This window comes from Cyphomyrmex costatus, unplaced genomic scaffold, assembly GCF_001594065.2.
Source record: "Cyphomyrmex costatus isolate MS0001 unplaced genomic scaffold, Ccosl1.0 scaffold134, whole genome shotgun sequence".
Taxonomy (NCBI): domain Eukaryota; kingdom Metazoa; phylum Arthropoda; class Insecta; order Hymenoptera; family Formicidae; genus Cyphomyrmex; species Cyphomyrmex costatus.
The window spans coordinates 11,928-24,513 of NW_017275326.1; the positions used below are offsets into that span (position 1 = coordinate 11,928).

General features: G+C 32.1%; 2 protein-coding genes across 2 annotated transcripts; one reads left to right on the forward strand and one right to left on the reverse strand.

The window, feature by feature from the left end:
* Window positions 1-1,539: 1,539 nt before the first annotated feature.
* Window positions 1,540-5,693, forward strand: LOC108782747 (XK-related protein 6). Its single transcript, XM_018551103.1, has 4 exons — window positions 1,540-1,944; window positions 4,394-4,721; window positions 4,827-4,982; window positions 5,089-5,693. The coding sequence occupies exons 1-4, from the start codon at window positions 1,642-1,644 to the stop codon at window positions 5,574-5,576; spliced, it is 1,275 nt and encodes a 424-aa protein (XP_018406605.1). The 5' UTR covers window positions 1,540-1,641; the 3' UTR covers window positions 5,577-5,693.
* A 2,796-nt stretch (window positions 5,694-8,489) lies between these two features.
* On the reverse strand, window positions 8,490-9,295 carry robl (dynein light chain roadblock). Its single transcript, XM_018551104.1, has 3 exons — window positions 8,981-9,295; window positions 8,831-8,909; window positions 8,490-8,741 (listed from the first exon to the last, which is right to left on the reverse strand). Exons 1-3 carry the CDS (start codon window positions 8,981-8,983, stop codon window positions 8,530-8,532), a joined length of 294 nt encoding a protein of 97 aa, XP_018406606.1. The 5' UTR covers window positions 8,984-9,295; the 3' UTR covers window positions 8,490-8,529.
* Window positions 9,296-12,586: the final 3,291 nt, after the last annotated feature.

The window sequence follows — 12,586 nt, forward strand, 5'->3', positions numbered from 1 at the left end:
CGTAGCCATATTAGACATAATACTTCTAACCGTTCGGTTATTACGGATCACAGATTGCAATATGATCATGACTTTCAATGGGAAGATGTTAAAATTTTAGATGAAGAACCTAATTATAGAAAGCGAATAATTTCTGAGATGCTTAACATTAAAAAGCAGAAAAATAGTCTTAACTTACAAACGGACACTGAAGGTCTTCACGATTCATATATTCCCATTGTAAATAAGGTTTGATCTTTTGTTATCGACAATCGACACACTGCTTAGTTTTGTTGTTATATCACAGTATTTGCAAGACAGTTAAACGACTTAGTACACTTAATCCTTGCATTCGTTTTATATTTTATACAATAAGTTTTGTGAAAATGTTTCGTATTTTTACTTTTTTGTTCATTTTACTCTATGACTTCTTTTATTTTATTTAACTTTTATATTATAAACTGACAAATCGTTTTCGCTGGTGAGTAAGACATTTTTGTTGAATTTCATTATTTTCACTTCTTTTGATTTTGTTTTCATGCCAAGTTACAGATATATTGTTTCAATACGACTTTGCCATCTTGTATTGTCAATGTTGTGTAACGAAGAGGGAAATCGAGGAGTCAGTGAGAAATGTGTTGTCTCAATTATATTGGATTAAGGAATTTTTGTTGAACGTCTGAAGAGGACTCAAACCAAGAGTCGAAACTTAATTGTTACGATATTTTACATCGAGCGATTTTTTATACTATTATATATTGACCGATATTCTAATTTTAAAGCGGCTAAGTATTATATTGTATTCTTTTTCTTTAAAAATTCATATTATAATTTTTATGTTATAATCGCTTTCTTGTTTACTTACGAATTGACTCTCATTGTCCTTCACCTCGTTTTAATTATTATTTTCATATAAAGAGTCCTTCAACTTTAATTTTATTTGATAAATTATTAATTTACACAGGATACATATAAGGATGGATATATTTGTTGTATGGAATATTTAAAAATTGGCTGTATACTTTTGCAAAAATATATTTTATTATACATATTTTATAAAAAATTAATAAAGTGAGGTTATATATTTAATTTCCAGAATTCTTTTACTATACTATACATATTTCCATTATTGATATACATTTTAGAATAAAATACACAATAATTATTACAATAATAGTTAACGTATGTATCTCTTTGTCTTTATGCACTCTGCTTTTATTAAGTTCATACGCAAATTCGCAAAATTGTTCCTCTCTCACGATCCGTTCAACTCAATCCGATTACCTCCTGAGACAGGCACCAAAATCCAATCCGATTAAGCTAGGGAGTTTTTTGAAATGCACCAACTGAGTACCACTGTTCGATCGGATTGGAAATCCGACCATTTATCGTAAACACCCCCCTATCTAGTATATAATAGAGATCAGTCGGTTTACGTCGTTTACGTTAGGCTTGTTCTTTTTGCCTGCACTGTTTGCACCAGTTCAGACAGTGCAATAAGTTGAAGTGAAACAAACGTATATAAAAGAACAGGCCTATTAAAGACGTGATCTGGCCGTATCGACCTTCTATTTCATTATTTGGAGGCGGGAACCATTAATTAAGGAAGAAGAGAAGAAGATTAGATTGATTAGAATATTCGAAAGTAAAGAGGAGGAAACTATGGAGGAGAGAAATTGCGAACGTCGTCCTTTCCATCTCGCCAGCGTGTTTCCAGGTATCCATTTCGATGTTGATCTCACTGACCTGCCGACGGATACTCCCCGTATTTCCAGACTCGATATATTCTTGCTGGTCTGCTCCATAATAATGCATGTCGTCGACATGGGTTTCGATTATAACATCGCCATTCAATACTACCTGGGCGGTAAAGTAACGTACTTTGCTTGGACAATGTTCCTCATACTCGTTCCTTCTTTCATCAACGTTGTTATCAGCAGAAGGATGCAGCTTCAAGATAAAGAGGTAAAGTATTATAACAATATGTATATATTTAACTCTGTTATTTATTTCTCTCAGATTTCAAGTAACATATATTGTTGGGATAAAGGTGAATGGATGGTAACCTCAAAAATCGATTAAATTATACTCATTCGCCACGATTTTCCATAAAACGAAAGAATCTGACAGAAAAAAAATGTTGTTCTGCCCCGAAAACGAAGATATTAATCGTTAAAGTTCACGACTATTTAGGTTAGGATATATGTCATGGTCACGTAAAGGAACTACTGAAAAAAATCACATCACGAAGTTACGTAACTAAATCATGTAATTAAAACAAGTAAATTACATAATGGATTGTTCCAAATCATAATCTTATTTTTTAAAATTACGTAATTTAAAAAATCATATATGATATTAAAAATAATTTCATGTGTTGTGATTTTATAGCTATCAAATTTTAAAGAATTAAAATATGTTTGTAATAAGGCTCAATAAATTTAAAACTAATAAAGAGAAACAGAATTACAAGCCAATAAATCAGGGAATGGAAGTAACTCGTTACTTGTAATGAAGTTACAGTTACAAGTTACTTTTTTGGTAACTGTAACTGTAACGTAGTTACATTTTTTGGATAACGGTAACGAAATTTACAGTTACTTTTATCGTTACTTTGCATACGATTAGACACATTATTCTGTTATATAACAATTACATGTTATAATAATTATGACAGCTATAAATGTGGTTGTAGGACATTGAGTGTTTTTATTTGATACAGGCGTACAAGCTACATTTAGTTTAATTTAATCTAAACATCATATACATTTTGTTCTAATTGAGCTGTGTATAAAGCTTTACTCTGTACATTTATGTTGAGCAATTGGAAAACATCCCTTTTTGCAAAATTTCTGTTATATATTTCAATTATAGCGTTATAATTTTCTTTCTATCAAAATATTTGATTTACAGCTAGAAGTATAGATTAAGTGAAGATATAGCTGTATTATAATAAAGAGATTATGTGTATTTCTTAATTTTTCTTTTAACTTCTAACTTATATTGTGATTCAGATAGTCCTATACAATCCTCTATATAATCTTCTAGTTTTCTACAAAGTATAAAAAAATTCCCGAAATATTTTAGCTGTCATCTGCTGTAGCGATCCTGAAGTAATTTTTGACAGCTAAGAAATATATACAGTACCATTATTTCAAAAATTATTTTGCACTTCTATCTTCTATGTGATACATCGAACATATGTATATCTCAGTTTGCTGCATGTTATACATGCTATATATATTGTTTTTATTAACGTTTAAACAAAAAATACTGCAAAAGTACATTTTCAGATTGATTTTTAAAAAGTAACGGAACAGTAACGAAAAATTACCTTTCGAGTAACGGTAACTGTAACGAGTTACTTTTAAAAAGTAACTTTCCATTCCCTGCAATAAATTTGTTAAAATCATTAATTTATTCTAATATATTGCGAAGAATATCACGTAATTTTGGCGTTTCGTCCCGGCTTCCACTACTGAACTCATCAGTAAGATATTGTAGTGGAAGCCTACCTTAGTAAACCTTTGATGGCTGGTGGTCGACCGTAGTAATATTCTTCGCAATATTTATCAAAGTAAGAATAACGTCTCATTTAGGCTAACGTGTATTAAATTAATAATTAACCCATATATACGTAGTCCCCCCAAATTGCGCGCCGAACAATCGTTGGTTTTGAAACGCAACTCTAATAGTCTGAAAAGAGTCCCCCCAAATTTAATTATTAATTTAATTATTATCTTTTACTTTTTCTGTTTTTAGACAGTACTTTTGTTTTTAATGTAGTGAGTCTTTGTGTTTTTAAACAGTATCTTTGTGTTTTTCTTTAAAATTTAAATCCAACATTTCTTTGAAATAAATATGGTAACTGTAGACACGACTCCGTTTTTGTCGTCAAAATTCCTATAAATTTTGAAAAATTTTACTAATCTTTTACTTGATTCATTAATTAAAATTAATATTACCTCGTGATTTAAATATTAAAATCTGTAGTCTTCTCTCGCGTCTTCAATCTTGTATGCTTCTTTCAATGTGAAAGATAATATATCGTTCAAAAAATCCTCAGATACTGCATTTAAATACGCAAAATTCACAATAAACGTTCTCTTGTGATCGGTTAAATTGCGATCCCAAAATAATTTTCGAATGAATTTTGGCCACAATTTTGCTTTTCCAATTACTTATCTTAGACAACAAGCCAAGAATTCGCATTCAATTACTCTATTGTATACAACATTATGATATCTTATTCTATAGCACAGAAATATTTTATCTGCCATTTTATCGGTTTACGAGGCAGAGCGACGTTTTTTTTCTGCCAGATTCTTTCGTTTTATGGAAATCCAATGAGTATAATTTCATCGATTTTTGAAAGGATTACTCTCCATTTCATCTTTACCGTTGCTGGATATAGACAAGTTCCAGTACATCAGATTCATCAAACGATTATAGAACAACGCATTTGTTGATTAAAAATGGACTATATTGTACAATCGCCATTTTCTTACAACTGGCACCAGTTATACATTACTGGGAAACCTTGAAGTGTGCTTTAAAAGCACGTAAATGCAAGAAATCTGGAGATAGAGTTAATGAAAGGAAATATTATATAAGGATGCTCAAAGAGGATCAAGATGTTGCCTTGTTGAGAGTATTTGAATGTTTCTTGGAAGCTGCACCACAACAAATCCTACAGCTAACTCTGATGCTAAAGCATTACCACAATGAAATTAATTTTGAATGTATGTATATTTTTTGGTGTAGAAAATTTCTATTCAAACGTTCCATATTAACGTAATAGATCCTATTAAACAATTCTTTTAATATCCTTTTATATTATTTTTCAGTTGTACATCAAGTAGCTAGTATTGTCAGCTCACTTGCAAGCATGGGTTGGGCAATGGCCAGTTACCATCGTAGCATTCGATTAGCTCAACAAAATAAATTGAATATCGGTGTTGTAGGAACTGTGTTACAATTTCTATGGCACTTTAGCATCACAGGTACATATTCAACAATTAACAGATGAAATAATATTCCAATTGAGATAAGTATCTTAACAAAAAAAAAGTTACTGATTATACCTGATTATACTTATCACGATTACAGTGGCAAGAATCTTATCTCTCAGTGTTATTGCGAGCATCTGGCCTCTATATACCTTATTCGGTTGCTCAATACATTGGCTAATCATGACTGTATGGATTTTGGTCAATTCCCATGGGATATTAGAGTTTTGTCGGGCTTATGGTCGCCCACCACATATGCTGCCAACATTGAAAGAACGCATTTATTCTATCTTATTTGCAACCGTTATTGGGATAGTTTATATTTTCATATATTTAAATACCATAGATAGCAATACATTTTGGAAACATCTATGTTTCTATATGCTGTGCTTTGTCGAAAATATTATCTCAATTCTGTTGTGGCGATATACCTCTCCTCCTGAAGTTAGGGAGGCTTGGTATTTTAATGTATTTTTTATTATTTGTTTCATCTCCATTTTGCTAGGAATTATAGCAATAATATTGTATTATACTAGATTTCACCCTTCAAAAAAACAACGTACTTCAAATTCACTTCAAGTTATGTAACTGCCGATATTTTTCTTTTATTCGAAGGAGATTAAATCATAATCAATTTTATTATAGCTTATTTACAAAGTATCTTTTGATACACATTATGTATCTCAAAAGAAAAAGATCTCAGTATTAAAAAAAAAATATATATATATTTATATAGATTGTGTATGCGTGCGTGTGCGTGTGTAATTTTATCAAGTTTTTTCAGGATTGCCACAAGTCAGGGAAATCAGGGAAATGACAGGAAATTAGAATAGCTGCAGCTGTATGGCTGCGTTCAGTAGACTCAACAGTTTTGCAACCGTTTTATGATTAAGTCTCTCTGATTGAATTATACTTTTAGATCTAAAGGAATAGTCTTATCTCAACAAAGAATCATAAAACAGTTGTAAAACTGTTGAATCTGTTGAACGCGACCTATATTGTTTACCTTTACGCATTGCCGTGATCTTTTTTGACAACCCCCTTTTTCTTTAGAAATCGATTTCTCCAAAAAATCAGCATGTATATACAATTGTTGGAAATTACAAGAAACATTACAAAGTATGTATCATTCGAGGTCAGGGAAAATCAAAATTTTGTCAGTAAATCAGGGAAATGTCAGGAAATTTTACGATTACAAATTTGTGGCAATCCTGTTTTTCAATAAGATCTTTATAAAATATCTATTCAACTTTTTTAAATATATATAAACTTATAAAAATTTTACAAAAGCAAGTAAATATACATATGATTACGTTTGTATCTTTATAAGATCATTCCATATTTTTAATATTCTGTATAAGTATATATATATATATATATATATTAGGTGTACAAATTAGTTCGGTCCGTATTTGTGTTAAAAAAATGCATTTGTTTCTCAAAACAAAATGAATGAACAGATTAATTAAAGTATTGTCCATCGCTGGCTACTACTTTTTTCCATCTCTCAGGCAATTTTCGAATTTCATCTCGAAAAAATGACTCGTCTTTGGAGGTGGTCATCTTTTGGAAAACGGACCGAACTAATTTGTATTTCCAATATATAAAATGTTGCCTTGTTTATACATATAATATTATGGGTCTGGTTTTTGTTCCTGCGTTGTCTGAACTAGTGCAGGAACAAAAACCAGACCTTATATATCATGTATAGACAAGGCTACATTTTGTGAGTATATCTGTAACGTAGTTTTAAAATATCTCATAGACTGCGCAGAAATGTAAGTACATAGCTGTTATGATCAATAGAAACCAACTAGATATTGTTTTTTGTATTGAAATCTTTGATAAGAATCTTTCTTATATTTTTTAAAATTTAAATCGTAAAAAATATCTCACAGTGATATATAATTTATGTTATATCCTATATAACGCTACTTACAATTTTTAATGAAAGATGTTAGATATTATGTGATATTAATGTTAAAGACTGTACATTTTTATAATACAAAATTTATATAATAATACATTTATATAATAATAAATTTATATAATAAAACAACAATTTTCTGAGTATTTAAAATAAAAAAGGAAAAATATTTAAAAAATTATTTTAATATATTTATATTATAAAAAATTTTATTACAGGATGATTAAATTGACAAAGATTTTGTTCATTTTATTATTTAATTTTAAAATAAAAAAATAATACTTACGATATATATATGTTTAATGTGTTTGTTATTATATATCTAAATTTATATTTTTCCTAATTTTGCAATAAATTTTTATCAACTTTGTATTCATACACAATTTTTTTAATCTTTGAAAAGTTAGTACACATTTTTAATAAAATATATTAAAATACAAAAAATAAAGTACATTGTGATGTTCTAATACATTATTTGTCAATGTTTATTACAAATGTACGATAAAACAATTGAAAAAATATATAAAGCTTTTATTTGTCGATTATTGCGTGTGATTCAAACTGAATAAATTAATTTCCAATTATATAATTTGTTTCTTCTCTTTCCTTTTTCATTTTATACTCATCTTTTAACTCTGTGTTATACTAATTCATATTTCTTCATTTTTTCATTAATGAATACATTTACATATAAGTATCACATAATTATACTTTAACATAAAAAATATAAAGTAATGATAAAAACATTACGAAGATGTCAATTGTGGAATAGAATCATAAATTAACAGAACATTATGTGATAAAATAAATATTCTACAATATTAATATAATGACTCTTTTTATCTCCTTATGTGGAGCATAGGACGTCTATAGGCCTCTTCCTCTTTTTTGTCCGAGGCCTATATTCGTTTCTCGAATCAGATTGCTTTTCGGATTTGTGGGTGATTGATCCACAGAATCCTACCTCAGTCAGATATTAGAGACAAATATCTACTGATATGTATACTGATGTATAGGACCTACAGTTTAACGCCGAATCCGAACGGCGCTGATGATCATAGATCTTTTGATCACCAGGTGGAGCCATTTTTTGGCTCATTAAACGCGAAAAATCGCGTTTGGGCGCACGTGGGATTGAACTCGGGTCTGCAGATCGCGAGTCAATCGCACGGAGCGGTGAGCCACTCGACGCCACACAATATTAATATAAATTTATATTAAACAATATAAAATCCAAAAAAATTATATGTAGAAATTAGGTATATATAGAACAGAATGTGTATATGCACATATATATGTAGTTCTGTTAAATAATATAAAGATGTAGGAATAACTAGTGTTTATATTCAGAATCTATTACAAAACTGATTTGCAAAAGTACCATAAAATATTAATTACTAAAGAAAACACACAATATGAAAACTTAAAGTTCTGCTAAACTTGGAAATAAAACATTAGATTAAACAATAATCAAGTTTTATTTTTTCACTTTTTGAGTAAATATTAAAATCAAACATAGCATAAACATAGAATAAATATATAATTATTAATCAATTAAATTACTCTAAGGGAATAAACTTGAATTTTGCAATATGTTTGTGCATCCTTTAGATATCAATCAACAGGATTTTGTACCACTATCAATATAAATTCCTTGTCTGGTGCGACCATAATTTCATGCTTTTTGCTACGGATACGTAGGAAAGTTAAATCATTGGTTGGATCCAGGTCGCGTACAACAGAACGAGCTTTGTCTGATAATTGACTTATCAAACCTGCATACTGAACTGTAGTTGTGTTGTCTAATGTTGATTTTATTGGAATACCTGAAATCAAAATGTAAAATTTAATGCAGTTTTTCTCACAATAGCGAATAAATATGGTATCATGTTTCTTAAATGTAAAAATAAAATACCTTCCGCGTTTACCACTATTGTTCCAACTACTCCCTTGTGAGACTGAATTCGTTTCATAGTTTCCTCAACCTCTTGTGCCTGAAAGTGTATGCAATTCATGAACAATTAATCAGTTATCAAACAAAATTGTAGAGTTATCATATGTGTACCATTTTGTAGAATGAGATACTCGTGAGTCCTTGAAAAAAATGATGTAATCACAATTAGCAATTAATTTTAGAATTAATTATCAGACTTAGGTATGTGCTGCAAAATTTAGCCTCTTTTCTCGTGCCTCCTCTTAAAGAAAAACGTCACTTTTTTATGCGCAATTACACGTTATCAAGGCATATATTTCATAAATATATTAAATGTACATTTCCCTCCACACATATAATATACAACGGCAATGTAGATTGCAGATTTGCAGGACGTCTATCTCTCCAGTTTCTACAAATCCTACACCGCCTACGCCATTTTTTTTCGCTTTTAAAGCGAAGAAAGCGAAGCTTTCCCAACTACTTCAAGGCTAGAGTGAGGTCGCCACCTGCTGGGCTTGCTTAGTAACGTTTGGTCGATAAAGTACCTGAAAGTATTTGTATCCGCGCAGATAACGGTAGAAGGCAGTGAGAAGGCACCATTCTTCAACTGAGGAAAATTTGACAAAAAAAGAAAAAGCATGATTGTTATTTTATCATTTTACCGAATAAGCATCAGGGAATGGAAGTAACTCGTTACTAGAGTCCTAGGCCGGTATTCAGGCTGCGTTCCGTTTCACGCATATGCGCGCATTCCCCTATAGTATACGTGACGCTCACTATATAAAATGCGCGCATATGCCTGAAACGGAACGCAGCCATAGTCGGTTCTTATTTCAAGACTGTCTTAAGGTTGATTTATACTGGCCGTAAACTGTTAACTTATGCCGTAATCTGTAAAAATTGACCAATCACAGTCGAATGAGAGGGGAATAATCGATTATAATTGGTCAATTTTTACAGATTACAGCATAAGTTAACACATTACGGCTAGTATAATCCAACCCTTAAGTATGTCTCAAATCGTTAATGCGGCCTTCTGATTGGTTTGTGAGACCTCAAGACTGAGCTTAAGATGGTCTTGAATATAAGAACTGACTATAAATACCGGGCCTAGATATCAGAGAAGCGCAACCGGCTTAAGTCAGTATCGCAAAATTACTAAAAACAGTATTAAAAATGGCGTCGTTTGCAGACGAACTATAAAATCCATCAATCGTCTATTAGTCAGCCATTTTTAATACCAATGAATGAATGTCATGATTGGCTGACTGTCATCAGCCAATCAGGGTGCGGAACATCGGTTGCGCTTCTCTGATATCTGGGACTCTACTTGTAATGAAGTTAAGGAGCTTACAGACCAGTTGCGGGATTCTCTTAAACGTTTTATCGATGATTGTCGCTATCGTTAACTAGCGACAGCCAATGAGAGCCGCGCTTTCTTTTAGGATTGTCCTGCCATTGGCTGTCGCTAGTTAACGATAACGACATTGGGCGCATTCAGCAGAAAAGAGCGCTACGAGAGCGCTCGCTGTTATTGGTGTATTCTTCTAGATCATCCAATCAGAATTTTAAATATGGAAGAATATACCAATAACAGCGAGCGCTCTCGTAGCGCTCTTTTCTGCTGAATGCAGCTTTTGCGTAAAAGCATGGCTCTCATTGGCTATCGCTCGCCGCTTCACCGCTGCGCCGCTCTGGTCTGTAGGCTCCTTTACAGTTACAAGTTACTTTTTTGGTAACTTTACTGGTAACTGCGTATACTTTCTTTTTTTGGTAACTGTAATAGGCCTTCTACAATAAACCATTAGCCCGGATCTACAATAGAGTTTTAAGCCTTAAGCGGGGAGCACAGACTTTTGCATAACGCATAATACATATACATAAAGAATTTGATTGGTTCATTGACTCATGCATAAGAAAATGGACCAATGCAATTCCTTATGCACATGCTTTATGCGTTATGCAAAAATCTGTGCTCCCCGCTTTAAGCCATAAGGAATGGACGATTCATAGTCGATTATTCTCCTCGAATTCGACTGTAATTGGTTAATTTCTTACAGCTTAGGGCTTAAAACACGTATTGTAGATCCGGGGTTACCTAAGTTTTAAGTATTAAGTCATAAGAAATTGACCACTCACAGTCGATTATTCTTCTCACATTCGATTGTGATTGGTAAATTTCTTATGATTTAAAGCCCATTCTACAATTGTGTAAGTGTAGTTGTAATTGTAACTTACTGTAGTTGTAAGAATTAACCAATCACAGTCGAATATTCTCCTCATATTTGACTGTGATTGATTAATTCTTACAACTACAACCAGTTACAATTACGCTTACACAATTGTAGAATGGGCTTAACACTTAAAACTTAAGTAATGGCTTATTGTAGAAGGCCCATAACGGTAACGTAGGCCGGTATTCATAGTCGGTTCTTATTTCAAGACTGTCTTAAGTAATGTCTTAAGATGCTAAAGCGGTCCTCTGATTGGTTCGTAACTCCTCAAGACTGAATTTAAGATGGTCTTGAATATATAAAAATTAATTATGAATACCGGTCGTAGTTACATTTTTTGGATAACGGTAACGAAATTTAAAGGCCTTCTACAATAAGCCTAAAGGTACTTTTTCATGCGCAGCACGCTGCAGCAGCAATTCGTTACTATTGGTTAAGAATTTTATGTAAGCTAGATGACGTACTTCCGGCGCAAATACATTTTGCCGCAGTTCGTTGAAGTTGAACCGAACGAACAGCAAGCAGCAAGCGGCAAAATCGAGAAAGCGTACAATATGTCCGTCGTTTTATTATAAAAATATTATTTATTGCAATAAATATTAGGAAAATAAACGAAAAATGGCTTTGGATAAGGTACGGATACATGTTTGTAAATTAGATCATTTTATACTTTACCATAAATTTGAAAAAGTAAAGTGTAAAGTATAAAATGATCTAATTTACAAACATTCGTACCTTATCCGAAGCCATTCTTCGTTAATTTTCCTAATATTTATTGCAATAAATAATTTTGCCGCTTGCTGCTTGCTGTTCGTTCGGTTCAACTTCAACGAACTGCGGCAAAATGTATTTTGCGCCGGAAGTGCGTCATCTAGCTTACATAAAATTCTTAACCAATAGTAACGAATTGCTGCTGCAGCGTGCTGCGCATGAAAAAGCACCTTAAGGCACAAATCATATGTCATAAGCTAGGAATGAATCAATCACAGTCGTCAATTTTTAGTTTCTTACTTCCGATTTATGACTTATGGTTTATTGTAGAAGGCCCTACAGTTACTTTTATCGTTACTTTGCATACTATTGAACACGTTATTCTGTTATATATAATAATTATATGTTATTAATTACGACAGTGGCGTCGAGTGGCTCACCGCTCGGTGCGATTGACTCGCGATATGTAGACCCGAGTTCAATCCCACGTGCGCCCAAACGCGATTTTTCGCGTTTAATGAGCCAAAAAATGGCTCTACCTGGTGATCAAAAGATCTATGATCATCAGCGCCGTTCGGATTCGGCGTTAAACTGTAGGTCCTATACATCAGTATACATATTAGTTATAGATATTTGTCTCTAATATCTGACTGAGGTAGGATTCTGTGGATCAATCACCCACAAATCCGAAAAACAATCTGATTCGAGAAACGAATATAGGCCTCGGACAAAAGAGGAAGAGGCCTATAGACGTCCTATGCTCCACATAAGGAGATAAAAGGAGTCGTAT

Coding starts and splice junctions, on each gene's coding strand:
- LOC108782747 (XM_018551103.1), top strand. CDS start 1,642: ATGGAGGAGAGAAATTGCGAACGTCGTCCTTTCCATCTCGCCAGCGTG. Junction 1,945..4,393: donor TGCAGCTTCAAGATAAAGAG/GTAAAGTATTAT, acceptor TGCTGGATATAG/ACAAGTTCCAGTACATCAGA. Junction 4,983..5,088: donor ATGGCACTTTAGCATCACAG/GTACATATTCAA, acceptor TCACGATTACAG/TGGCAAGAATCTTATCTCTC.
- robl (XM_018551104.1), bottom strand. Junction 8,742..8,830: donor AATAGTGGTAAACGCGGAAG/GTATTTTATTTT, acceptor TTTTGATTTCAG/GTATTCCAATAAAATCAACA.